The sequence below is a fragment of the Balaenoptera musculus genome, chromosome 1 (genome assembly GCF_009873245.2).
Source record: "Balaenoptera musculus isolate JJ_BM4_2016_0621 chromosome 1, mBalMus1.pri.v3, whole genome shotgun sequence".
Lineage (NCBI taxonomy): Eukaryota > Metazoa > Chordata > Mammalia > Artiodactyla > Balaenopteridae > Balaenoptera > Balaenoptera musculus.
In genome coordinates this window covers 37524019-37551758 of record NC_045785.1, presented here as the reverse complement: position 1 = coordinate 37551758, position 27740 = coordinate 37524019, and the positions used below count along the sequence as shown (strand labels likewise).

General features: G+C 39.1%; 1 protein-coding gene and 1 pseudogene across 1 annotated transcript in view; both read left to right on the top strand.

Moving 5' to 3' along the window:
- Window positions 1-27740, top strand: part of TESK2 (testis associated actin remodelling kinase 2) — a 111830-nt gene that overhangs the window by 21442 nt on the left and 62648 nt on the right. Inside the window, exon 2 of the mRNA XM_036854759.1 lies at window positions 13698-13819. Within this exon, the coding sequence (XP_036710654.1) occupies window positions 13698-13819 (122 nt within the window). The remainder of the gene's footprint in view (window positions 1-13697; window positions 13820-27740) is intronic.
- LOC118899788 lies at window positions 17482-18215 on the top strand (annotated as a pseudogene).

The following is a 27740-nucleotide window of genomic DNA, read 5'->3' as shown; positions in this document are numbered from 1 at the left end:
TCACGGTTGTGTTTGTGCTTCTCTATATGCCTTTCTGAGACCTCACTGTAAATGGTGTTTTCATCAGTACTGCGTGCGACTCTTCTAATAAGATGCAGTGCCTATATGTTTTAATAATTACTGTATCAGAAAAGAGTTAAGCTCTATAGTCTTAGAGGTGTATAAGGCAGCTTTTGTAAGATGACTAAGAATTGGACAGTGAGGATGATGTGAGGCAGTACATGTTCTACCTGAAGATGAAGGTTAGGAGAAAGCCTATTAGGTATTTCTGATGTTACCAGTTTTCAGAGTTTTTGCTCTGACTGAGATGTCAGTTTATACCAAGGCCATTTGGGGAACAAAGTAGTGAGTTCTGGGAGTGATGTGAATCACCCTCAACTCCAAAACTTCCATGAGCAAGATTTGTGTGTGGGGTGTGTGTGTGTGTGTGTGTGTCTGTTTATCTCTTCATATCAAACCAGCCGTTTCAGAATTAAACTACCCCACGTAGTTAGAGAATTAATATAACCTTCAATATAAAGAATGGAATTAAAGGAGAATGAATGTAGAGAAAACCCTTAATTGTACAATATTACTCTGGCATGAATGCAGTGTTTTATAGGAATTGAGCACATTTTTAATCATCAGAGAATGTTTTCAATGTCAGAAACAGTTAAGGAAAAGAGTATGGACAGAGAAGACTAGAGCAGCAAGGACTGAATCTAAACAGGTCCCTTTACTTGGGGAGGATGTGGAGAAAAAAGAGACAGGCAGCAGTTAGAGACAGGTTCCTAAAGATCAGGGAAGCTACCAAATCTACCAAACAAAAATTTCAAGGGGCTGACACCATATTACGGAGATGTACAAAAGAGAGAATAGAGAGGAAAGAACTTCCTTCCCATCTCCCACCACCTTTTAAAAAGGAGTTTAGCGTTGAAAAGCCTGGGAGAAAGAGGATGATAGCAGTCCAAGGCTTCTTAGGGCTCTGCACCTTGGAAATGGTCTTTATTGCATATCCTTGTCTGTCAAAACTGCTTCTTGCTAAATTTCCTGTTGTTTTCCATGTTGCATTTATCTGGTTTTGCAACCTCTTTGAGGTACAGGGGGTTTCAGAGATGGAGCTGTCATGGGTAAGTTCAGTTTTTTGGGGTGAAGTGATGTGTTTTAAAGGAGATTATTTGTATCACATGTGTTCTTAAGGTTTACACACAGTAGTGTATGATTGTAGCTTTTGGCCATATTCAGTACATTTACTATTTCCTCCAGAGCTGATGTGGAAAGTTGGGCTGCTAATTAGTAAAGAATTTTGCAGATGTGTCTGTGGGGTGAGCTCAGCACTAGGTGACATCAAGGGATAATTTATCAGGTAGAAAATTTTACTTTGTGCATATTGCTATACAAAAGTATCTCCCAAGGTCCTTTACCTTAATTGAAAATCCAGCTGGAAAAACAAAAACTGGAAGCACACAAGTTGTATGTACAGCTTGGATTCACTCAGTGCATAGATGTATTTCTGTAGATGATATGATATATGTGAAGGCATGTGAGAGGTATTATAAAAAGCTGATGTTAGAGTGTATTATTTTTGCAGTGAGGCAAGTGAGAGGGTTGGTTGCTTCCCCTTTGAGACCTCATAGCACTCTGCTGATACTTCTGTTCTAGCATGTAATAAACATTTCAGTCATTTGCTATCTTAATCATTCATTCATTTACTCAGCAAATACTTAGTTAATGCTCATTAGGTGTAGGACATTGAGCTAGTGCTAGGGATAGAGAAATAAATAAAAGCCCGCCCTAAAAGAGCTCTTTGCTTAGGGTGGAAGACAGGAAATGTATTTAAAATACAGTATTTGCTGAAACAGAACCTTTAGCAAGAGCCTCAAATTGCTTAATAGATAGTTGCTGAGTGTGTGAAAGTATGCATAGGGTGCTAAGGGATTTAATAAGGGGCACCAGTACAAACCTTGTTTGAAGGGGTCAGAGAATGCTTCCCAGAGGTCACCCTTGAGCTTTCTTGAAGGAGTAGAAAGAGCTTGTCAGATAGACAAGCAGGGAAAGGGCATTTCAAGCATGAAGAAAAGCATTCGCAGAGGCACAGAGGAATAAGAGCATGGAATATTCTCGGAATGGTGAGTGAGAAATTAGGTTTGGTTCAAGTCTGGTGGGTGCATGGAAAGAAATGGCAAGCCTGTGATGAGTCTAGAGAAGTAGGCAGGGACCCGAAAATGAAAAATTTCTGTAGCTATGTTATTTTATTAGTTTTTGTCTCCCCCAAATCAACTTTTGTTTTGTTGAACCTCTTTATTGTTTCTTCATTTTCTATTTCATTAATGTTTTGTTTTTATCTTTATTATACTTTTTTTCCGTAGAATCTTTAGTTGAACTCTAAATTATTTATTTTTAACCTTTTACAGATCAGTTAGGATTGTCTTTGGCAGTATGCTACAGAAACCTGAACACAGTGGCTTTTTCAAATAATATATTAATTTTTTTCAGGAAATCTTGAGAAATTCCTGTGCTTTACAACTGCTTGAGGAAGTCATCAACAATCCAGGCTTCCTCTAGCTCTCTCTTTAGTGTGCGGCTTTTGTCCTTTTGGTTACATATAGCTGCTCTTGATGCAAGCACCATGTCTTTGCTTCAGGCTATAAAAAGGACAATTTCATCAGGAAAACATTAGCATTCCCAGAATCCCCCACCAAGCGATTCCCACTTACATCTCCTTACTAGGACTATTGTCATCTGGCCACCCTAGCTGCAAGGCAGATAGCCAGATTGAATGTTTTAATTAAGCACGATGCCACCTAATTGGAGTTATGTCAGTCAAGAAGAGGGGAAAATAGATGTTGGGTAAACAATTAGTATTGCCCACTATGCTTATTTTTAATTATCTCTTTATTTTTGACTTTTAATTTTATTTCATGGTGGTCTGAGAACGTGATTCAACCATTATGATGTAGTATCCATGCATTTGGTAAATTGCTTCACGTACACTTGAAAAAAATCAACAAAACTTGCCTTTGTTGGGACAAGATTAGATCAAGCATGTCAGTTTTGTTATTAAAATATACTATATCCATACTCATTTTTTGTCTGCTTAAGCTTTCAGTTTCTGAGATGTATGTTAAAATATTCTATGAAGATTCTGGATTTGTCAAATTTGCCTTTTATTTTGTCAGTTTTTGTTTGGTATATTATAAGGGTATGTTGTTAGATACATACAAGATCATGATTATTATTTCTTGACAAAATAATTATTATGTAGTGTGCGCGCAGTGCTTTTTTCCTTAGCCCACTTGTTTTCAACCCTGTCAGGCCGAATGTTCTTTGCATGATCTGGGTTCAAATTCTGTCTCTGCCATTTACTAGGTCTCTCATCTTGAAAAAGTCATTTAATCTCCCCTTGCCTCCGTTTCCATAGCTGTAAAATGGGAAATATTAATAATACATATCTCACAGAATTATTTTGAGAATTAACTGAGTTAATACATCTAAAGCAGTTACACAGCAGAACCTAGTATGTAGCAAGTGCTATAAATTTAGCTATTATAGCAATTTTTAAAAACATAACTCTTAACTACCCTGAAATGAAATCGATAGGTAACTTTGGTGGTATTGCTTTATAATTATATAACATCGACATGATACCCTAACTGTATGATAAACGAAAAGTAGAAGAAAATTAAATTAGTAAAAATGATTTCAATATACACATTTTGGGGCCTGACAATGCTAGAAGACATAGTAAAGTGGTTAGATGCTTTTACCTTCTTAAACATGACAGGTTTAGTTTTAAGAGACGACAGAAGCCACTCCACGAAAGGGGAAAAATTAAAGAGCAGAGATGCCAGTGAATATTAGAATAAAAGTGTAATAACAGGCCAGACTTATTTGTATGTGGTAAGGGAAAGAGGTAACTTCAGCTGAAATAGGAATAGCTTGCCAAGACAAACTACAGATTGATGAAGGAGAGAAAACAGGGAGGTATAATATATCTTTGCCAACTTTATCAGAGTGTTTCTTTCTAAATGTTCATTTAACCGGAATGTTCCATCAGGAAAAAAAGTTGGCAGAGTAGTCACATTGATAACTTTATTTGTGGGCAAAGCAAAAACACACTTCTTATTTATCCATGTTGTACTTTCGTGTTGGCCATGCGACGTGTGCGATCTTAGTTCCCTGACCAGAGATCGAACCTGGGCCCCTGGCAGTGAAAGTGCCAAGTCCTAACCACTGGACCGCCAGGATTCCCCACTTTTTATTTATATATTTGATTTTTTTAAATAAAGGCTAAATAAATCACCATGAATATAAAAACTATAAATGGATTCTGATACAGATGTGTTATATTGGGATTCAGAAGCAGCATTGCCATTGGTGGTCTGATCTTCTGAAATGTTGACCAATTCTTAATGATATTCTTAACAAAACAAAAAAGCAATTTTCCTCAATTTACAGGTAGTTACATTCCTAGGAAGTTCAGTTTATTTTAAAACTATGCAAGATGACTTTGTTTTTAGGTAATAATAAATATGTTCTTTATTTACATGAATGTCTGGTAAGCTTAGGTAATAATAAATATGTTCTTTATTTACATGAATGGTAAGACATTTGCATTTCATACTGGACATGGAACAATGCTTCCTTGTGCGGTATTGTCCTGTACCTGCAGGATGTCTAGCATCTCAGGCCTGCAACACTCCCTGCCCCCAATCATTGTTATAACCAAAACACTTCACCTGAAAACTTCAAGGACACCTCTGAAGTGAGATGTTACAGCCTCCTTTGAAAACTACTGCTTTAAACTTTATTTGCCTAATACTAATGTTGCTATACCAGCTTACTGTATACTTATTGTACACTCATTGTGACTTCTTGGCTCGAAGTCCTAAGCCACTCATCTAATAGTTAATTTTATGATTAATTACTTTGTTACAGTTCTTACCTTGTTGTCCTTTTTTGTTATTTAATTCTCCCCTTATTACTTCTCTGAGCTGGTCAGAGGTTTATGCTTTTCTCCCCCTCTAGAAAATAACCATCCTGACTCAAGTTATCCATTTAAATTCAGCAAACATTTTTTGAGCAGTCAACTACTAAATACTAGGCACTTTGCCAGAGAAGAGATTCTCAGTTTGGTTTCATACCACACTGCTAAAGGATGAAGTTATTGCATGTGATTTGTTATTTTAAATTTATTTATTTATTATTTATTTATTTTTGGCTGTGTTGGGTCTTCGTTTCTATGCGAGGGCTTTCTCCAGTTGCGGCAAGCGGGGGCCACTCTTCATCGCGGTGCGCGGGCCTCTCACTATTGCAGTGTCTCTTGTTGCAGAGCACAGGCTCCAGACGCGCAGGCTCAGTAGTTGTGGCTCACGGGCCCAGTTGCTCCGTGGCATGCGGGATCCTCCCAGACCAGGGCTCGAACCCGTGTCCCCTGCATTGGCAGGCAGATTCTCAACCACTGCGCCACCAGGGAAGCCCTGATTTGTTATTTTAAATGGTCAAATTGGGCTTCCCTGGTGGCACAGTGGTTGAGAGTCTGCCTGCCAATGCAGGGGACACGGGTTTGAGCCCTGGTCTGGGAAGATCCCACATGCCGCGGAGCAACTGGGCCCGTGAGCCACAACTACTGAGCTTGCGCGTCTGGAGCCTGTGCTCCCAACAAGAGAGGCCGCGATAGTGAGAGGCCCGCGCACCGCGATGAAGAGTGGCCCCCGCTTGCCACAACTAGAGAAAGCCCTCGCACAGAAACGAAGACCCAACACAGCCAAAAATAAATAAATAAATAAATAAATTTTAAAAAAAATAAAAAAAAATAAAATGGTTAAATTATCAACATATGCAAATAATTTAATTTTAAAAATATAAATTAGAGTTGAATTAGAGGCACCCCTATATTTACTGTCACTCATTTGTATGTTAATATGCTTACTTGAATGGAATAAAAATGGATAGAGTAGTAGCTAATGGACATAGGATTGTATGTAACCTGTAATCTGCTTTTTCTATTCCAGAGTCTACTAGTGTCTGTTGATAGTTATGTGATAATTGCCATGCTTTTCTTTCCTGCTTACCTTTTAACAATTTTTGACAAAAATCTAGATTTGTCCATATGAGAAGAAGTCCTGCTTGTCAGAATGTGTGTTTTGGGGAGGGGGGGAGCTGAATAACTATTCTGGGGATAAAGAAATGAATAAGGCAGTCTTTGCTCTTAGGCATATAGGAAATTGTTCCATATGCAGTTGTAGATTCTGTGTCTCAGGGAGGAGGTAAGTTCAGGATCTTCCTAGTTGCCACCTTGAATTGGAACTGCCCTTAGGTATATTGGAGATAAATAGATAGGTAGACTAACAGCATACAATATGCAAGTGCTGTAACAGAGATAAATAAGAACAGAGTACTAAGAAAACAGAGTGGAGCCATCCAACTTTTCTTGAAATAAAGTAAGATTTTCCCAGGGAAAGTGATGTTTCTTATATCTTGAATAATTGAAGGGAATTTGGAAGGGAGATTGGGATAGGGCTCAGGGGGTTAAGATTACATCAAGGCATTGAGAATAGCATGTGTCAAGGCAAGTAAGTGTGGAGAGGGTGATACCTTTGGAAAGAATTACAAATATTAGTATGTAATAACTAAAGATAGGGGGAGAAGATGGTGGGAATATACAGGGAGCAGAAGATGGATTTAGTTTTGTTAAGGAGTTTGGACTTTATTCCCCAGGTAGTGGTGAGCTATTGAAGAGTTTTAAGCTGGAGAGCAACAAGATAACTTTGCAATTTGGGGGCAAAGATTGCTGGAAGAGCTGACAGACTGATGTCTCATGTTGATCTGTAAGAGCCTTCTCAACATCTAGCACAGTGCCTTGTATATAGAAGATGATAGATAGTATTTGCTATTATTTGAATGTGGCTGAAAAGTCTAATGAAAGATTATCAGTTACTTCCAGTTACTTACAGGCTGTATGCACCCACTTGACTGACCTTTAGTTTGTGGTTTGTTCCTTTGTTTGTAGACCTTGAAGTCATCTTCAACTCTAGTTTTATTTATTTATTTATTTTTGGCTGCATTGGGTCTTTGTTGCTGCCCGCGGGCTTTCTCTAGTTGAGGTGAGCAGGGCCTACTCTTCGTTGCGGTGCATGGGCTGCTTCTTTTTTTTTTTTTAACATCTTTATTGGAGTATAATTGCTTTACAATGTTGTGTTAGTTTCTGCTGTATAACAAAGTGAATCAGCTGTATGTGTACATATATCCCCATATCTCCTCCCTCTTGCATCTCCCTCCCACCCTCCCTATCCCACCCCTCTAGGTGGACACAAAGCACCGAACTGATCTCCCTGTGCTATGTGGCAGCTTCCCACTAGCTATCTATTTTACATTTGGTAGTGTATATATGTCCATGCCACTCTCTCACTTCGTCCCAGCTTACCCTTCCCCCTCCCCATGTCCTCAAGTCCATTCTCTACGTCTGTGTCTTTATTCCTTCCTGCCCCTAGGTTCTTCAGAACCTTTTTTTTTTTTTTTGATTTCATATATATGTGTCAGCATATGGTATTTGTTTTTCTCTTTCTGACTTATTTCACTCTGTATGTATGGACCTTCACTCTAGGTCCATCCACCTCACTGCAAATAACTCAATTTTGTTTCTTTTTATGGCTGAGTAATATTCCATTGTATATATGTGCAACATCTTCTTTATCCATTCATCTGTCAATGGACACTTAGGTTGCTTCCATGTCCTGGCTATTGTAAATAGAGTTGCAATGAACATTGTGGTACATGACTCTTTTTTTTTTTTTTTTTCTGGTCGACTTTATTTTTTAGAACATTTTAAAATTTACAGAAAAATTGAGAGGATAGTACAGAGAGTTCTCATATACCTCATACCCAGTTTCCCCTATTACAAACATATTACATTAGTGTGGTACATTTGTTATAATTAATGAATCAACATCAACACATTATTAATAACTATAGTCCCTAGTTGTTTCAGATTTCCTTAGTTTTTGTCTAATGTCTTTTTCTGGTCCAGGATGCTACATTATAATTAGTTGTCATGTCTCCTTAGACCCCTCTTTGCTATTAAAGTTTCTCAGACCTTCCTTGTTTCTGATGACCTTGACTGTTTTGAGGACAACAGGTCAGATACATTGTAGGATGACCCACTACTGGAATTTGAACCATGACTCTTTTTGAATTACGGTTTTCTCAGGGTATATGGTACGTGGGCTTCTCATTGCAGTGGCTTTTTGTTGCGGAGCACAGGCTCTAGGCGCACGGGCTTCAGTAGTTGTGGCACTCGGACTCAGCAGTTGTGGCTTTGTTGCCACGGACTTAGTTGCTCCACGGCACGTGGGATCTTCCCGGACCAGGGCTTGAACCCATGTCCCCTGCATTGGAAGGCGGATTCTTAACCACTGCGCCACCAGGGAAGTCCCATGGAAACTTTTAAAATCTGTAGAAAACTGAAAGACTAATGCAATAAACCTCTGTAAGTCCCTTCAACTACAATCACCAATTATTAATATTTTGTTACATTGCTTTACCTCTCTGTATTTTTTCTGGCAAACCACTTGAAAGCAAATTGCAGACATCATGACACTTAAATACTTTAGTATGTATCTTCCAAGAATATATTCTCCTACAAAGCCATAGTATCACTATTTGTACCTTAGACAATTAACCTTAATTCAGTAAAATAATTTAATATACAGTCCCTATTAAAAATTTCCCTGGGAATTCCCTGGTGGTCTAGTAGTTAGAACTCAGCACTTTCACTGTTGGGGCCTGGGTTCAATCCCTGGCTGGGAAGCTAAGATCCCACAAGCCGCAGGGCATAGCAAAAAATTAAATAAATAAATAAATAATTCCATTAAAAAAAATTTTTCCTGTTTGCCTCCAAAAAGTCTTTTACAGCTTTTTTTGACCCAGAATCCAATCAAGGTTTCATGCATTTCATTTCAGTGTTAATGACTATTAATCTCTTTTAATCTGGAATATTCCCCCACACTTTGTTTGAAGAGTACCATCCAGTTGTCTTTTAGATATTCTGAATATGTCTAATTTTTTTCTTATAATTAGATCTGAGTTAAACATTTTGGCAAGTATAATACATTGTATCAGAAGGTTGATAATGTTGCATGTCTTACTTTCGATAATGTTGCATGTCTTACTTTCGGTAATGCTAAATAAGATCCCTTGGTTAAGTGCTAGCCGCCAGACCTCTCCATTGTAAAGGTATCTTTTCCCCTTTGTAATAAATAAACAATCTCAGGGGCATATACAGATTTGAATATTGCTATTTTTACTTAAAATTACAAGTGTACATTTTCTATATCATCTCAAACTCACCTGATATGCTAAATTCTTATGAACATATAGTTTCTTATTTTTATTAAAAACAACACCTATTTATCTGAATGTTTACTATGTGACAAGCACTGTGTTAAGTATTTTATACACATTATTTTGTTTATCTAACATAACAACATCATTTTATCCTCCATGTGAGACAGAGACTATTATTCTCTTCATTTTACAACAGAAGACTTCAATGAGAAGTCACTCTAATTGTTTAAGTGTTAAAACTTGGATTCGGTCTGCTCATCTCCAAAGCTCGAGTACTTCACCACTCTGCTATGCTCTTCTTTAGAAAGTGGATTTGAAGATCCTGTGGTAGCATCAGATGAGTTTAAAAGTCAAGGAGAGGTAGTAATTTCCTTACCTTGGTGATCCTCTCCCTTCCCCTTCCCTCATCACATCTCCTCTTCTCTTTTCTCTCCATCTCTCCTTTCTTTTCTTCCTTACCTTCCTTCTTTTATTTATAATTGTGATAAAGTATATATAACATAAAATTTACCATCTTAACCATTTTTAAGTGTATAGTTCAGTTCACGTTTTTGTGCTACACTCTCCAGAGCTCTTTTCATCTTGCAAAGCTGAAATTCTGTACCAATTAAACAACTCCAAATTCCTCCCCTCCCCACAACCCTTAGCAACCACCATTCTACATTCTTTCTGTATGAGTTTGACTACCCTAGGAACCTCATATAAGTGGAATCATACAGTATTTGTCATTTTGTGACTGGCTTACGTCACGTAGCATAATATCTTCAAGGTTCATCCGTGTTGCAGCATGTGTCAGAATTTCCTTCCTTTGTAAGGCTGAATAATATTCCATTATGGTATATACCACATTTTGTTTATCTGTTCATCTGTCGATGGATGGATTGGTTTTGCCTTTTGGCTATTGTAAATCATGCTGCTATGAACTTGGGTGTACAAATATTTTTTCAAGACCCTGTTTTCAATTATTTTGGATATATACCTGGAAGTAGAATTGCTGGATCATATGGCAATTCTATATATTAAAAAAAAAATTAAAGATATTTAAAGATATCAATCTCTTGGGAATCCTCTTAGTAGTAGTAACAATGATCTGTGTGTAGAGGACAAACTTAGGCAGAAATAGGCCTTCCCTTTAATCTGAAAATCTAAGTAGATTTGAGGGCTAATTAATTTTTGTGGTTTTGACAACTTGGAATGAAGATCTTCCTGCATTTAGGTAGGTTCCCTATATTCTGTGAACCTCTAAATTTGATGGTACTTTTTTCTTTATCACCTGTAGTCTGTTCTGTACTTTAAAAAATCTGTCCAAATCTATTAATTCTTGGAGGTGTCACTGAAGTGCCATGAAGTTTTTCCCTAAGTGCATCAACATTCATATAAATACCTCTCATGCTGTATTTGATTCTTTATTCTCTTTCTTATCTGACTAGTCATATAGCTTATTGTTTGTCCCTTTCTAGATGGTAAACTCCAGAAAATTTAAGCCAAATCTTATACTACTTTTCTGTTTGCATCCTCCCCCCAAATCTCTGCCACCAAAAAGAGAAAAACAAAGAAAAGCACCACCCCCCAAAGAAATTACCTGGATAAATAAATGATTCACTGGCCTTAGAAAGTACATTAGAAGTATCATTTAACTAACTGTTGTTGCTGTTGTTTTCACTGTGCCCTTATGATGTGCCAGGCCTTCTACGCACTGCAAGACAAAGATTAATACAACATAGAGCCTGGTCTCAAGATGCTTTATAGCCTAGCGAGGAGGTATTTATGTACAGAACTATGTGATGAGTGGTATACTGGTGTTCTGAATGTTGTTCTGAGGCAGTATAAAGAGGGATACCACAAATAGTTCCTAGAGAGAGTCAAGGAAGACTTCAGAGAGGAAGGGGATATTTGAGTGTGGCCTTCAAAGATAGGTAGAATTTGAGGGGCTAAGAAGAAAGAAGAAAAATATTTTATGCAAATGAAAGACAACTACAATGTTATGGACATGTTCATCACTTGTTTAAGGAAGTAAGGTTTTTTATGATTAGTTTGAAACAGATTTTTATCCCTAAATTTCACACATTATTTTAATATTAAACTTTCTTTTATTTGTATATTTATTTATTTATTTGGTTGCACCGGGTCTTAGTTGTGGCAAGTGGGCTCCTTAGTTGAGGCTCCAGGCTCCTTAGTTGCAGCTCGCCGGCTCCTTAGTTGCAGCACATGGGATCCTTAGTTGTGGCAGGCGAACTCTTAGTTGCAGCATGCATTTGGGGTCTAGTTCCCTGACCAGGGATCAAACCCAGGGCCCCTGCATTGGGAGCGTGGAGTCTTATCCACTGTGCCACCAGGGAAGTCCCAATATTAAACTTTCTTAAAAGCAGACTTTTTAAAAAAAAAAAACTCAGTGATAGTTTTCAGATGATGAAAAAAAGAGGAGTGAGTTTCAGAATGGAGAGCCCTTATTACAACACAGATGTTTTCTGTAAATAGAGTTGGAAAAATACTGTCAGTGTGTTCTTTGTATATAAATGTCTCTTTTAACTTATCCATGCAGGATCTGAAAAGGAAAACCACTTCTATTTCATCAATCACGAGGTACACGACAACAGAATCATTGATGCACTAGGAAGAGAGTTGGGTTCCAAATCTCACTGAGTGATCTAGAAGAGTGGAGAGACAGCCAGTGTTCTGCCTCAGTTCTTCTGATCAGGGTTCCTGTGGCTCTGAGTGTTTTGCTTCTTCCTTCCCCTTCTTGTGTCTGGCCACTCTGAAGCATTGTTTCTTTGAATTTTAAGATAAGCTGTGATGTCTGTTCTATATTAATACTAAACTTCTGGGGCTATTGTCATGTCAAAGAATTTCTGGAGATTGAAGAATTAAGTAGATTGTCATGATTTCTACTGGAATTTCCACTTGGTCAACTGGAAATAATATACTGAAACAATACTCTGAAAGTCCATAGGATGATGACATTTTTGCATAGCAAGTCCCTGTTGTGCATGATCTGAAGTGAATTTTTTTTTAATCATTCTTTTTTTTTTAAAATTTATTTTATTTTTGGCTGAGTTGGGTCTTTGTTGTTGTGCACAGGCTTTCTCTAGTTGCAGCAAGCGGGGGCTACTCTTTGTTGCCGTGCGCAGGCTTCTCATTGCGGTGGCTTCTCTTGTTGTGGAGCACGGGCTCTAGGCATGTGGGCTTCAGTAGTTGTGGCACGTGGGCTCAGTAGTTGTGGCTTGTGGGCTCTAGAGCGCAGGCTCAGTAGTCGTGGCACACGGGCTTAGTTGCTCTGCAGCATGTGGGATCTTCCCAGACCAGGGCTTGAACCCGTGTCCCCTGCATTGGCAGGTGTATTCTTAATCACTGCTCCACCAGGGAAACCCTGAAATGAATTTTTTTTAACCAGAAAGTAATGAGGTCCTTGGTACTTCGTAACTGTTCTACTGCCTCATTCATAATTTCTCAGTAGGAAACACATATCTAAGTGAATAATTGAGCTTTTTTTGGGTAAGGCAAAATATTTTCTCTGATAGTCTCATTTTGCTACTACTGACACCAGATTTAGAGGCTGAAAACATAGTTAATTTTCTTGCAAGTATTGTGTTTTTTTTTAAACCTGTTGAGTGTGCATTGAAATTATAAAATAATATTTTTACATGTAAAATAGATTGAATCTACAGAGAATGAATGTTTTAGAAGTAGACTTTGCTCTGTGCATATGGGTAATAGTGTGAGTGGTGTGGCTCATGTTTTTTATATCTGACTTGAGTGTGTATAAATAATTATAAGGTACTTTGTGTTGGGTTACTACAGTATTAGCTCCAAAGGATTCACTGCCTTCTTTCTATATTTAACATGCAATGCGTTTTTTTCTTATAGATATACATTTTATGGTGCTTGGGGGAGATTTTGAGGATGTGGGTTTAGTGTCCTATAAAGACAGTTTTATCGTTCATTATGTGTTATATAAGGCTTATGCATGAATCTTTTCTGTGCACAATTAAAATTCCACAAAAGAGACTTTTTCCTTTCAGTTTGCTGAGACTCAGCAATGTTGGCCTTAAGAAACCAACCTAATAAATTTTCCCCATTTTTTCCTAAGGTATTTTTAAAAAATTTTAAAGACATGATTTCTTGAGGTATTATTAACAATGTGTTTCTAGCCAGCTTAATGTGAAACAATTTTGGTCTTCGATGGAATAAATCTGTCTTTGTTAATGGAAGTGAGACCCTAATGTAATCAGAGTTTATAGAAAAACATCCCTTACCATGTCTATTTTATCTAAATTGGCAGTAAAACATCTTGGCATGTTCTACACGTGGAGGCTTTGACCTCATATTTAGCTGCCGCCCTTGAGCCTCTTTTTTTGTCCCATTTTATTTTCTAGGTGCGCCACCGAGCTTCTGGCCAGGTGATGGCTCTTAAGATGAACACGTTGAGCAGTAACCGTGCAAACATGCTGAAAGAAGTGCAGCTCATGAATAGACTCTCCCATCCCAACATCCTTAGGTAATGGCTTTTCCTTCCTTCTGGGGATCAGTGAGAAAGCCGAAACATTATTGGAGACTTGTTAGAATAGTATTAAAAGCTGAAAAGAGGGATTCAAGATTTCATGCTAAATCTGTCTTGCTGGGATTTAGCTGTGCTCTAGGTCTTTTTCTACCTACTGAGACTTAATTTTCTGGTAATTAACTGCATTTAATAGGGCAACTTTCGACTTCCCTGGTGGTCCAGTGGCTAAGACTCCACACCCCTAATGCAGGGGACCCGGGTTTGATCCCTGGTCAGGGAACTAGATCCCACATGCCACAACTAAGAGTTTGCATGCCACAGCTAAAAGATCCCACATGCCGCAACTAAAAGATCCCGCGTGCCGCAACTAAGACCCAGCGCAGCCAGATAAACAAACAAACAAATAAATAAATAAAATATTTTTAAAAAATAAGGCAACTTCCTTATGTCTCTCAAATTGCTTTACTCTTAGTAGCAGCTCATTAGAACAGTTGTTACCTATTGCTGAATTAGTAATTTATCCAAGAGAGATGATTTTAGTGGTTATTTAATTTTCTTAAATTGGTTTAGGAGGAATCATAATTAAATCAGTGAAAATAAAAATAAAATTATGCCCCCAGGCTATCTACTTTTTTTTTTTAATTAATTAATTTATTTATATTTTATTTTGGCTACGTAGGGTCTTCATTGCTGCATGCGGGCTTTCTCTAGTTGTGAGCAGGGGCTACTCTTCGTTGTGGTGCGTGGGCTTCTCATTGCGGTGGCTTCTCTTGTTGTGGAGCACGGGCTCTAGGCGCATGGGCTCAGTAATTGTGGCTCACAGGCTCCAGAGCACAGGCTCAGCAGTTGTGGCACACAGGCTTAGTTGCTCCATGGCATGTGGGATCTTCCCAGACCAGGGCTCGAACGCGTGTCCCCTGCACTGGTAGGTGGATTCTTAACCACTGCACCACCAGGGAAGTCCCAGGCTATCTACTCTTAACTGTTAGCACTCACTTGAGGAGACATAGTTTACCTTTTTAAAGGAGAATTATTCGTATGTATAATAAGGTTATATAATCATTACTTTCTAGTAATCAGTACAGTCAGCTCTCCATATCGGCAGGTTCTGCATCCACAGATTCAACCAATCACAGCCTGAAAATATTTGGGAAAAAAATTCCAGAAAGTTCCAAAAAGCAATACTTGAATTTGCTGTGCCTAGCAACTGTTTACATAGCATTTACATTGTATTTACAACTACTTGTATAACATTTACATTGTATTAGGTATTGTAAGTAACCTAGAGATGATTTAAAGTATATGGGAGTATATGCACGTGTGTAGTTATATGTGAATACTATGCCTTTTTATATAAGGAACTTGGGCATCTGTGGATTTTGGTATCCTCACAGGGTAGGGGGTGGGGTGGTCCTAGAACCAATGCCCTGCAGATACCAAGGGGTTACTGTATATGAATCTTTCTCACTCTATCTTGACTTTTTAAAAAAAATAAATTTATTTATTTATTTTGGCTGCATTGGGTCCTCTTTGCCGTGCGCAGGCTTTCTCTGGTTGCGGTGAGTAGGGGCTACTCTTCGTTGCGGTGCGCGGGCTTCTCATTGCGGTGGCTTCTCTTGTTGCGGAGCACGGGCTCTAGGCATGCAGGCTGTAGAGTGCAGGCTCAGTAGTTGTGGCGCAAGGGCTTAGTTGCTCCGCGGCATGTGGGATCTTCCCAGACCCCGGCTCCAACCTGTGTCCCCTGCATTGGCAGGAGGATTCTTAACCATTGCGCCACCAGGGAAGTCCCTATCTTGACTTTTTAGTGAGGTGAGTGTATTTCTAAATGAAACCAAATAAGAAAATTTAAGTCAATATATATTAAAGTAAGGCATCTGTGTAAGAGAGTTGGAAAAGTTAAAAGTGCAATTTACTTAGGGTTGCTTAAGGCTAATATTTATATTGGACTAAAGAGAAATCATATAACTTAAGTATGACTTACATGTGTGGTCAGTGGTAGAAAATTATGGAATTAGATTATACTGCTTACTTGAAACTTTATACCTTTGTATAGAATTATTGGCTTCCTAGTCCACTACAAAAACGTTCAGCCAGTAATTTTATTTATTTATTTATTTTAAAAATAAATTTATTTATTTTATTAATTTTGGCTGTGTTGGGTCCTCATTGCTGTGCATGGGCTTTCTATAGTTGTGGTGAGCTAGGGCTACTCTTTGCTGCGGTACGCAGGCTTCTCATTGCGGTGGCTTCTCTTGTTGCGGAGCATGGGCTCTAGGCACGTGGGCTTCAGTAGTTGTGGTGCACGGGCTCAGTAGTTGTGGTTCGTGGGCTCTAGAGCGCAGGCTCAGTAGTTGTGGTGCATGGGCTTAGTTGCTCCGTGGCATGTGGGATCTTCCCGGAGCAGGGATCGAACCCATGTCGCCTGCATTAGCAGGCAGATTCTTAACCACTGTGCCACCGGGGAAGTCCCAGTAATTTTATTATGACTTTTTTCCCTACCCACAAATCATATTAATAATTTTTTGAGCATCTAGTGTATGCCTAGTGATGTCAGACATCAAAAAGGTATATGTAAAATGGAATGTCTGCTAGCAAGGAATTTGCACTCTAATTGGAGATCTAGGACTTACATACATGAAAAGAGAACTAATAAAATCAGCCAGGACGCTACCGCTTGGGTAAACTCTTAAGTGATATAGAAGTTCAAAGGAGTTGGAGATCATATTAGCTTGGCAGAGTCAGCAAAGCTTTCTTGGAGGAGGTTGACTCAACCTGGAACTTGAATTTTTTTTTGAAGATTTATTATTTTATTTTATTTTTGGCTGCATCGGATCTTAGTTGCAGCACGTGGGATCTTCCTTGCAGCTCATGGGCTTCTCTCTAGTTGTGGCGCACAGGCTCCAGGACGCGTGGGCTCTGTAGCTGTGGTGCGCGGGTTCCAGAGCACATGGATTCTGTAGTTTGCGGCACGCAGGCTCTCTAGTTGAGGCACACGAGCACAGTAGTTGTGGTGCACGGGCTTAGTTGCCCCATGGCATGTGGTATCTTAGTTCCCTGACCAGGGATCGAACCCGCGTCCCCTGCATTGTAAGGCAGATTCTTTTTGGTTGTTTGTTTTAAAGACTAGGATTTAGTCTCAGTTTAAGGAGAACACTTATTTTATTTTTTTGGCTGCATTGGGTCTTCATTGCTGCGCGCGGGCTTTCTCTAGTTGTGGCGAGCAGGGGCTACTCTTTGTTGCGGTGTGCTGGCTCCTCATTGCAGTGGCTTATCTTGTTGCAGAGCACGGGTTCTAGGCGCACAGGCTTCAGTAGTTGTAGCACGTGGGCTCAGTAGTTGTGGCTCGCAGGCTCTAGAGCGCAGGCTCAGTAGTTGTGGTGCCTGGGCTTAGTTGCTCCGCGGCATGTGGTATCTTCCCAGACCAGGGCTCGAACCTGTGTCCCCTGCATTGGCAGGCAGATTCTTAAGCACTGCATGACCGGGGAAGTCCCAAGGAGGATTGTTTACCATTGGACCACCAGGGAAGTCCCTGGAACTTGAATTTTAATAGGATTTTAGAAGATAGGGAAGGAACTCAGGAGCAAAATAATAATAATAAAGCACAGAGGTAAAAGCGCAAAGCTTTTTGAGGAGTCAGTGGATTACAAACCCATTTGGCTATGGAAGGTGCGGAAGAGGAGAAAAATAATGTTCCTGCTGTGCCAGAAACCCTTAAGTAAAAGTAAAGGAATTTTGCAGAGCTGAAGACCAAGTGCCTGGGAAAGAAGTTTGCCCAAAAGATGCTTCAAAAGGCAAGGATGAAGCTTGTCTATGAAGAAGCTAAGCGCTATCACAAAGAGTATAGGCAGATGTACAGAACTGAGATTCTAATGGCTAGGATGGTAAGAAAAGCTGGCAACTTCTTTGCACCTGTGGAACCCAAATTGGCATCTGTCATCAGGATCAGAGGTATCAGTGGTGTGAGCCCAAAGGTCTGAAAGACGTTACAGCTTCTTACCTTTGCCAAGTCTTCAATGGCACCTTTGTTAAGATCAACAAGGCTCTATTTAACATGCTGAGGACTGTGGAACCATATATTTAGTGGGGGTAACCAAACCTGAACTCAATAAATGAATTCAGGTGTGGTTATGGCAAAATCAACAAGAAGCAAATTGCCCTGACAGATAATACGTTGATTGCCTGATCTCTTGGTAAATATGGCATTATCTACATGGAGGATCTGATTTATGAGACCTATACTGTTGGAAAATGCTTCAAAGAAGCAAACAACTTCCTGTGACCCTTCAAATTATCTTCTCCGTGAGGTGGAATGAAGAAAAAGACCATCCGTTTTGTAGAAGGTGGAGTTGCTGGCAACAGGGAAGACCAGATCAACAGCTTGTTAGAAGGATGAACTAAGATACCTATTACGACTATTTTTGTGATCTGGTCAGTTAATTAACAGTGACTGCTTTCAGATTGAAAAAAAAATTTTTTTTTGACTAATAATAACAATGAGAAAACCACCATTTCTTGAAGTCTTTGTCGTATGCTGCATGCTTTACCTATTAAAGGATTTAATCTTCACAACTATTCTCCATTGAAGAAACTGAGGCCAAGAGATTATGTGTTGGCTGAGGTCTGTGACTCTGAGGTCTGGGCTCTTTCTACCATGCTTCTAGAAGAACTTTCTATCATGCCTCTCCTAGAGGATTTGATGGGATAGTACTGGTAGATAAACGTGGAAAGGTAGAATTGGGCCAGACTATTCAGAAATGTTTTGCATAAAGCCAAGAATATTTTATTTTATGCTTTGTGTATTGGATTCTGAGCAGGGACTAGATGACAGAGGGTAACTGGTGGCAAATGTGGAGTGGTTTAGTGTTGGGGAGACTGGTGGCCAAGAGATCAGTTAGGGGACATCTACAGTGTTTGAGAGTGAGATGGTTGAGTCCTGATTTGATGTTCTGCTTAGGAATTGTTTTAAAAAATAAATTTATTTATTTATTTTTTGCTGCGTTGGGTCTTCGTTTCTGCGCACAGGCTTTCTCTAGTTGTGGTGAGCAGGGGCTACTCTTCGTTGTGGTGCGCAGGCTTCTCATTGTGGTGGCTTCTCTTGTTGTGGAGCACGGGCTCTAGGCATGTGGGCTTCAGTAGTTGTGGCACGTGGGCTCAGTAGTTGTGGCTCACGGGTTCTAGAGCGTAGGCTCAGTAGTTGTGGTGCATGGGCTTAGTTGCTCTGTGGCATGTGGGATCTTCCTGGACCAGGGTTCAAACCCGTGTCCCCTGCATTGGCAGGCGGATTCTTAACTACTGCGCCACCAGGGAAGTCCCTGCTTAGGAATTCTTAAGCTGATTATATTTTCATCTTGTTTAAAAAGTAGTATTTTTATTGTTTTATTATTATTGCAGAAGGGATACAGCATCACTGTGGAACATTTAGAAAATAGAATTAGCAAAAACCAGAAAATAAAAATTTTCCTTAATCTCAGCATCTAGGGATCAAACTAGTGTTAACATTTGGTGTATTTCCTGCCCATCCGTTTTTTTTTTTAAATTTATTTATTTATTTTATTTCATTTTTGGCTGTGTTGGGTCTTTGTTTCTGTGCGAGGGCTTTCCCCAGTTGCTGTGAGCGGGGGCCACCCTTCACCGCGCTGCGCGGGCCTCTCACCATCGCGGCCTCTCTCGTTGCGGAGCACAGGCTCCAGACGCGCAGGCTCAGCAATTGTGGCTCACGGGCCCAGTTGCTCCGCGGCATGTGGGTTCCTCCCAGCCCAGGGCTCGAACCCGTGTCCCCTTCACTGGCAGGCAGACTCTCAACCACTGCGCCACCAGGGAAGCTCCTGCCCATCTTTTTTATTCACCACTTCTGTTTTTTTTATTCTCTTCACTATGAACTTGACTGGTGATTGCATGGGAAGATTGACTTTAAACAAATTTTATTCCATGACAGCAAAATTTAAAAATATAGTTGTTATAGGGACTTCCCTTGTGATCCAGTGGTTAAGACTTCGCCTTCCAATGCAGGGGGTGCAGGTTCAATCCCTGGTCGTGGAGGTAAGATCCTACATGCCTCATGGCCAAAAAACCAAAATATGAAACAGAAGCAATATTTAACAAATTCAATAAAGACTTTAAAAATGGTCCACGTCAAAAAAATCTAAAAAAAAATAAAAATTAAAATATAATTGTTATATAAGAAGTAGAATAGTATAGTATAATGATTAAAAACGGAGGCTCTAGATTCTAGATCAAGCTGCCTGGATTCAAATTGTGGATCTTGGGAAAGTTACTTAACCTCTGAGATCCTTAGTTTTCCCATCTATAATGAGGTAAATTACAGTAAATCCCTCATAGAGTTGTTATTGAGGATTAATTTAGTCCATATAAAGCACCTGGCTTGTGTTAAGTGCCCAGTAAATGTTAGCTATTATTTTTAGTTTCTTTTCCTCTGGCTAGTTTTTTAAATGTCTCATTGCATCCCGTCTGTCTTTTATCATTCATTCACTCACCAAGCATTTGTTGAGGGTCTGCTGCTGTTTTTTGTTGTTTTTTTTAAAATTTATTCATTTATTTATTTTGGCTGCCCTGGATCTTAGTTGCGGCACTCAGGATCTTCATTGCGGCATGCGGGGTCTGTTTTTAATTTTTTTTGCAGCATGCATGAGGGATCTAGTTCCCTGATCAGGGATCGAACCTGGGCCCCCTGCATTGGGAGCGCAGAGTCTTACCCGTGGACCACCAGGGAGGTCCTGCAGCTGTTTTTGATACATTCAAGGGTTTTCTGCTAGAGTAATGCTGTTGAATAGAATAGAACTTTCTGAAATGATGGAAGTGTTCTTTATCTGTGCTGTCCAATAGCCACATGTGGCTAATAAGCATTGAAATGTGGCTAGTACAAACACCGAACTAAATTTAAATTACCCCATGAAGCTTAGTGGCTACTATATTGGACATCCTGGCCTACAGTCCATGTACATCTTTGCTCTTGTTTCACTAAATATATATGTGTTTCAGCCTGGAAATGTGGTGGTGTGATGAATACCATTCCTATTCTGATGTCACCTTGATCTACTTTCTTAGCCTATCTCTTTTGCTCAGGAATGACACACCGTTCCCTTTTATACAAAAAATCATATTCTTTGCTGTCAGCTAAGTTTTCTAATATGTAAAAGGTAGTGTTAATTCTATCTTGATCTTCACAATAAACCAACAAATGAGATAATGTACGTAAAGCCTATGGATCTGTTATAATCCACAGTAAGCATGAAAATTATTATGATTATTGTTAACCATGGTGGGTTTGCACTCTGATGGTGACTTTTTTTGTTCTGCATAAGCCATCTGTCTCAAATATAGTTCAGTTAAAAGCATGGACATGGATTACCTTTTTAAAGAAGTTCTAGTTGTTTATATCTTTCAAGTTTTTGTGTCTTTACTTTCATTGTATGTTTTGAATACAACAAAAGGAAATTATCCTACCAGGGGCCTAGAGCAAGCAGAGTCCTCTTGGCTTTTGTTACCCAGAGGAGTACTATAGCAGTAGAAGCATTTTTTATACTTCCCTAGGATGCCTTAAATATCAACTACGCATAACTATGTTCCAGTCTCAAAATTCTTAGAATTTTTATTCCCTAAATGCTTTTCAAGTTGTCTTAGAAATTTATTGTTAATACTTTATATTTTTTATAATTCAAATTTTTTGTTACTGTTTGCTAGTATGGCTCTTAGTCTGTTTTCAAGCTGTTAGCATAGGTTAGTTAGTTTTTATAGGTGCAAAAGCTGAGGCAGAAGTATGAACCAAAGTTTTCCCTCATACTGAGATTATAAGATTTAAATTGGGACGAATCCATCTCTTGGAACCCTAGGATTTTCACAGATATGCCTCCTCAGGGGCTTGACCCCAGGAGGGAGGTTGCTGAGCAGATGAGGCTTTCGGTTTCCATTTTTGCTTCATCCAGCCAGAGTAGCTTCACTTTGTATCTGTTTTATATTGAACTTCCATATAAGAATTTTGAAGAAAAGATCTCCACTTAAAAACAAAGAAAACGTTGAAAATTGCTGCATTAGTGATTTTGAAAGCCTACTTGGGAAAAAAGGGTATCTGCATGACCTGCCAGATGGTGGGCATCTAATCCTCTGGGCATGGCTTGGTCCTCTGCTGGCACAGCTATTTTGTGCCCAGCAGGAGTGAGTGAGCTGATTTTTTGCAGTTTTATTTCTCTCTTTTTCTTGACCCCAACCTCCCTACTTCCTCTTTTCCTTTTATCTTTCTCCCTCCTAAGATTTCTAGTTGGAAGGAAAGGAGTGGGCCTGATGAGTCATAGAGGCAAGTAGGTGTGTATATTTTGTTTGTGTGTATGTATTTTTTTTAATACATGGATACAGTTAAGATTGGTTGTTTTATCATCAGTTGCTCTAATTTATCAGTTAAAAAAAAAGAACAATGAAGTGCTTTGTTGAGTGCAGGGACTGATAGTTTGGGCCTCTTGTGAATAAGGTTGTTTATGCCAGGAAGTCTTATGCTCAAGATCTGTAACCCAATACCATGCCTTGCTCACTTCCACTCCCCAATGGCCTTTTTGAGGACCTGTACCAAGATTTGTTCTCATACCTCTTTGTTATTCTTCATGCCATGAGAAATTTAATATTTCTTTTAGACTCCTTGTTCACATTCTCATGCTTACTTTTCTTTAGGCCCCATTCTGAATTTATTTTCCTATCTATCAATTTTTTTCACAATTGTTTGAGCTTCCCTTCAGAATCCATTTGCAACAATATGATTGCCATTTTGTTAAAATGAAGAATATGCTTTCAAATAACCAAATATTTGTTTGGAACTACTCAGTCCAGCCCTGTGCTAGGTAATATCATGGTGAATAGAAGAGAAGTAGAGGGCTGTCTTCCAAACAGTCTCCTGAGGAAGCAAACTGTACATCTAAGAAACAGATTAATATCCGCTAATGCTATGAGGATACGGCAGGGTATTTTCCCACTCTCAGCTATTAAGAGAGCACTCTTTCCAGTTACCCATTATGAAAATCCCAAAGTCATCTTTGGTTATTCCTTTTATTCCTTGCTTCTAATCAGAAGCTAAGCTCTTTGATTCTAAATCTTCAAAGACTTTTGCATCTGTTCCTTCCTTTATGCATCTGTAGTTCAGTCCTCTTCACTTTTGCCTGGAGTGAGTTATTTTTCCTATCTTTTTGCCCACCTTTTCACTCTTCCTGATACATAGCTCTAATTGTATAGCTTATTTCTTAAAAACCTTTTGTGGCTCCCATTTATTTCAGAATTGAGTCAAAAATTCTTTAGGCTGACAGCTAATGTCTGATCTGTTTTTTCAGCCTTATCTTCAAATATTCCTCTTATGCACTTAACACCACTCCATGATTTCCTAATTGTGTTCTCTTGGACAAGTTATTTGACCTCTGGGCTTTGGTTTCTCCTTTTGTTAAAAGAGGGGAATGGACCAGGTTAGAAATCACAATGAGTTAATGTTGAATAATTTTTATTTTTTATTTTATTTTATTTTTAAAATATTTATTTATTTATTTGGCTGCCCTGGGTCTTAGTTATGGCACATGGGATCTTTGTTGCTGCATGTGGACTCTTAGTTGCAGCATGCAGTCTCAGTTGCAGCATGCATGTGGGATCTAGTTCTCTGACCAGGGATTGAACCCAGGCCCCCTGCATTGGAAGCACAGAGTCTTAACCACTGCACCACCAGAGAAGTCCTTGAATAATTTTTAAATGATCAGGCTTGAAAAATATATTATCTCAGAGTATGTGTGTGTGTGTGTGTGTGTGTGTGTGTCTGTGTCTGTGTGTGTGCTGTTCAGAATAAATGGGAAGCATTTAAAAATGATGGATTGGGGGCTTCCCTGGTGGCGCAGTGGTTGAGAATCTGCCTGCTAATGCAGGGGACACGGGTTCGAGCCCTAGTCTGGGAAGATCCCACATGCCGCGGAGCAACTGGGCCCGTGAGCCACAACTACTGAGCTTGCGCGTCTGGAGCCTGTGCTCCACAACAAGAGAGGCCGCGATAGTGAGAGGCCCGTGCACCGCGATGAAGAGTGGCCCCCGCTCGCCGCAACTAGAGAAAGCCCTCACACAGAAACGAAGACCCAACACAGCCAAAACTAAATTAAAAAAAAAAAAAAATGATGGATTGGGACTTCCCTGGTGGTCCAGTGGTTAAGACTCTGTGCTTCCAATGCAGGGGGCCCAGGTTCAATCCCTGGTCAGAGAACTAGATCCCACATGCCGCAACTAAAGATTCCACGTGTTGCAACTAAAAGACCCTGTGTGTTGCAACGAAGATCCCATATGCCTTAACTAAGACCCGGCTCAGCCAAATAAATAAATTTTAAAGAAGTATTTTAAATAAATAAATAAATAAAAACGATGGATTAAAGTGCATCTTTTTGATTTTATCATTGTAATCCTAGTGAGTAACTAGGTGAAAGAGTGTCGATATAGCCCTCAAAGCAAATTTTATAATACTAGCATATTGGTAAGGGGGGGTCTTAATATTGTTTTCTCTTCTCTGTACTAAGGTAGAAAGTCTAATGACTTAGGAATTGAGTCTAAGTTCTAATTTCATATAACCAGAAAGTTTCTGTAAAATAAAATGTGGAATAAGCTTCAGTACTGTTTATGTCATCATCTGTGGAGAGTGAAGTAGTACAACCCCAGAAAGAAGGTGATTTTTAAAAAATTTATTGAGATATAATTGACATATAATGGAAGATGATTTTTAATATGAACAGTGGCTACCATTTACTGAGTACATATTATGGACCCCTGTTGATCGTTTTCCTACCCCGCCCCCATTTTTTACTTTCTAGACCTCTCCCATCTCAGCAAATGGAATTGCCATTCACCTGTTACTTCGGCCAAAAACCTAGGTGTCATCCTTAATATCTTTCCTTTACACCCTACTTCAAACCTTCAAGTAGTTTAGCATTATCTTTAAAATATGCCCTGTCTGCCTACTACTTACTACCTCCACAAGCCAGCATCCTAGTTCAGTTCCCCTCTTGCCCAATGGTAGCCAGATTGAACTTTAAAAAGGTAAATCAGATCATACCATCCCCCACTGCTGAATTTCCTTCTGTGACTTTTTGTCACCCTTGAAATGAAATCTAAACTCTGGGCTTCGATGTACAAGGCCTTAATTTGTCCTGCCTGCCTCTCTGACCTTATTTCTGATCACTCTTCCTGTAGCTTACACCATCCTAACCACCACCCTTACTGACCTTTTTGTTTCTCAAATACACCAACCTCTTTCCTACTTCAGAGTCTTTGTACCTTCTTTTCCCATTTCCTATAGTAACGTCTTTATCCCAGAATCATTTGGCATGCTTCTTCTGAGATATCCCCTCCTCATAGAGACTTCTGTTGACTAGCCTGTCTAAAATAGCCATCCAATATCACTATTTATCCCCTCATTCTGCTTTGTCTTTATAGTTCTTATCATCTTTGAAAATATCTTATTTATTCATTTGTTTACTTATTGTTTATAGCCTCCAGGGTAGGGTGAGCTCCCTGAGGGTAGAACTTTATAATGTTCACCACTGTATTGGGTTAGCTAAAAAGTTCGTTCGGGTTTTTCTGTAACATCTTATGGAAAACCCGAATGAACTTTTTAGCCAACCCAATATTTCCAGTGCCTATAAAATAGTATCTATAGAAGCAGGTACTACATAGAAGCAAGCCAGTTTGCATCACAGAAACCTACAAAACTTACAGTTCACCTCTGGATCTGAAGGTGGATGTCAGGCTTGGGCTGAAAATAGGAGGACTATTGAAAGTCTTTTCAGGGATAACTGGGCCTAAAAGTCACCATCCCCATTCTTTGCAACTAATCAGTTAAGTCTCACCCACCCCGACAAGAAATGAATTTTTATTTTGGGGAAAAAATTGAACCAGAATGTTAGAATGCTTACCTACCTTCATACTTGGTAAGCATCTAAAATGACAGCAGATGGGGAAGGAATGTTATACTGAGAAGAGGGAGATGAAGGGATTGTCTGCATACTGAATGGTGAGGCTCTTGAGACTTCTAGTCCTCTTCTATCACATGGCTCTTAAGCAGGTAGGAATCATCTGCCTCCCACCCACACCCCCACCACCTGCCAGGAAATCGGTGGATTTGGAGAAATTGAAGAGCCCCAAGTAAAAGAAGAAAACTTTAAAATGTAACTACCAAAAAACCTTCTAATTACTATCTTCTAAATATATATCCTTCCAGGAGAGGTTAGAGAAGGAGCTGCATCTATGAAACAAGAATGGTATACTATAAAATAGTAATAATTAGAGAACCACAAAGATTCTCAAAGATTCTTGGAAATTTTAAAATATAATTATTTATATATGGTTCTCTATGATTATTTACTTATGGTTTTATTTAAACCATTTGACTAGAAGGCCAAGGAGATAAAAGTGAGGAGATCATCCATTAATGGAGAAAAGCCAAAGATGGAAAATAAGAGAGAAAAGATAAGAAAATTAAAGGATCAATCTAGGAAGTCTGTTTTTGACTAATACAAGAACATTTTCTACAACTGAAGAGCATGAACTTCCAAAGTGAAAGGTCCTACCAAGTGCCCAGCACAATGAATGAAAAAAAAGACCCACCCCAGAGCATATGATTATGAAATTTTATAATATGGGCAATAAAAATAAGATTCTAAGCACTTCCATGGGTGGGGGTGGGGGGGAACGAGATGCCATATAAAAGACTGAAAATTAAAATGGTATCAGACTTCTCAACACCAGCTCTGGAAGCTCTACCGATGGAACAATGCTTTCTGAGAGAAAATTATTTCCTACTTAGAATTCTATATCCAGTCAAACTACCAGTCAGGCATGAGAGTAAAGACATTTTCAGACATGCAACATTTTGAAAACTTTGCCTCTCATGAGCCTTTTCTTTTGAAGCTTCTGGAGGATGTGTCCTATCAAAAACAAGGGGGTAAACAAAACAACTAAGTAAAAATAAAAAGGAATGTGTAAGATCTGGAAAGAAGGGTGATAGCAAGACCCAGGGTGACTGCTGGACAACAGTCTAGAGAATAAGCAGTCCAAACTGGAGCGGGGGGATCAAGAACTCCAGGAGAAATGTTGAGGAGTGGGGTTTAAGGAAAGAATTCATGGATTTCCAGATGTGTTTGACATGGTAGACATTCATATTCAGAAGAATTTTACAATTCTCTTGGAGGCTTTGGGAAGAATTAATGGTAGGCATATAGTAACTGAGCACATGAAAAATTAGGCAAAACATTAAAAATTGTGCAAGAAATAAAATGTAATCATAATATATTACTTGGCTTAGTAGTGATTATAATCAGTCATAATGATGTAAATGCTGAGTTTTTGTTTCTCCTAAATATTGATTTTACCCAAAATTGTCTTTTACCCAATATTGGAAAGGAAGTAATTTAAGAGGGTGGAACCCTCAGCTTCCACACTGGAAAGTCAGTAGAAGGTCAGAAATAGCAGTATAAGTATGTTAGTTAGCTAGAGCTGTGTTGGTAAATAGAAGAAACAGTAAAAGAATTGTTACTTATCAGGGGAGTAGGATTCAGTGGTGATATGGGCAGCCCTGGGTTCTATTTTCATTATATACCTATTTGAAGCTTTGTAAATTATAACTGAGGAAAATTAAGTTTGGAGGCAATTGCAGTCATCTAGAGAGAGCTTGGACTATGGGTAGCAGTGTAGGTGGAAAGAAGTAATTGGATTCTGGATATTTTTGAAAGTAGAGGCAATAGAATTTCCTAATGGATTGGGTGTGGGATATTAGCACAAGGAAGCAGGAATCTAGAGTGACTCTTATTTAGGTTTTTTTATTTTATTTTATTTATTTATTTATTATTTTTGGCTGTGTTGGGTCTTCGTTTCTGCGCGAGGGCTTTCTCTAGTAGCGGCA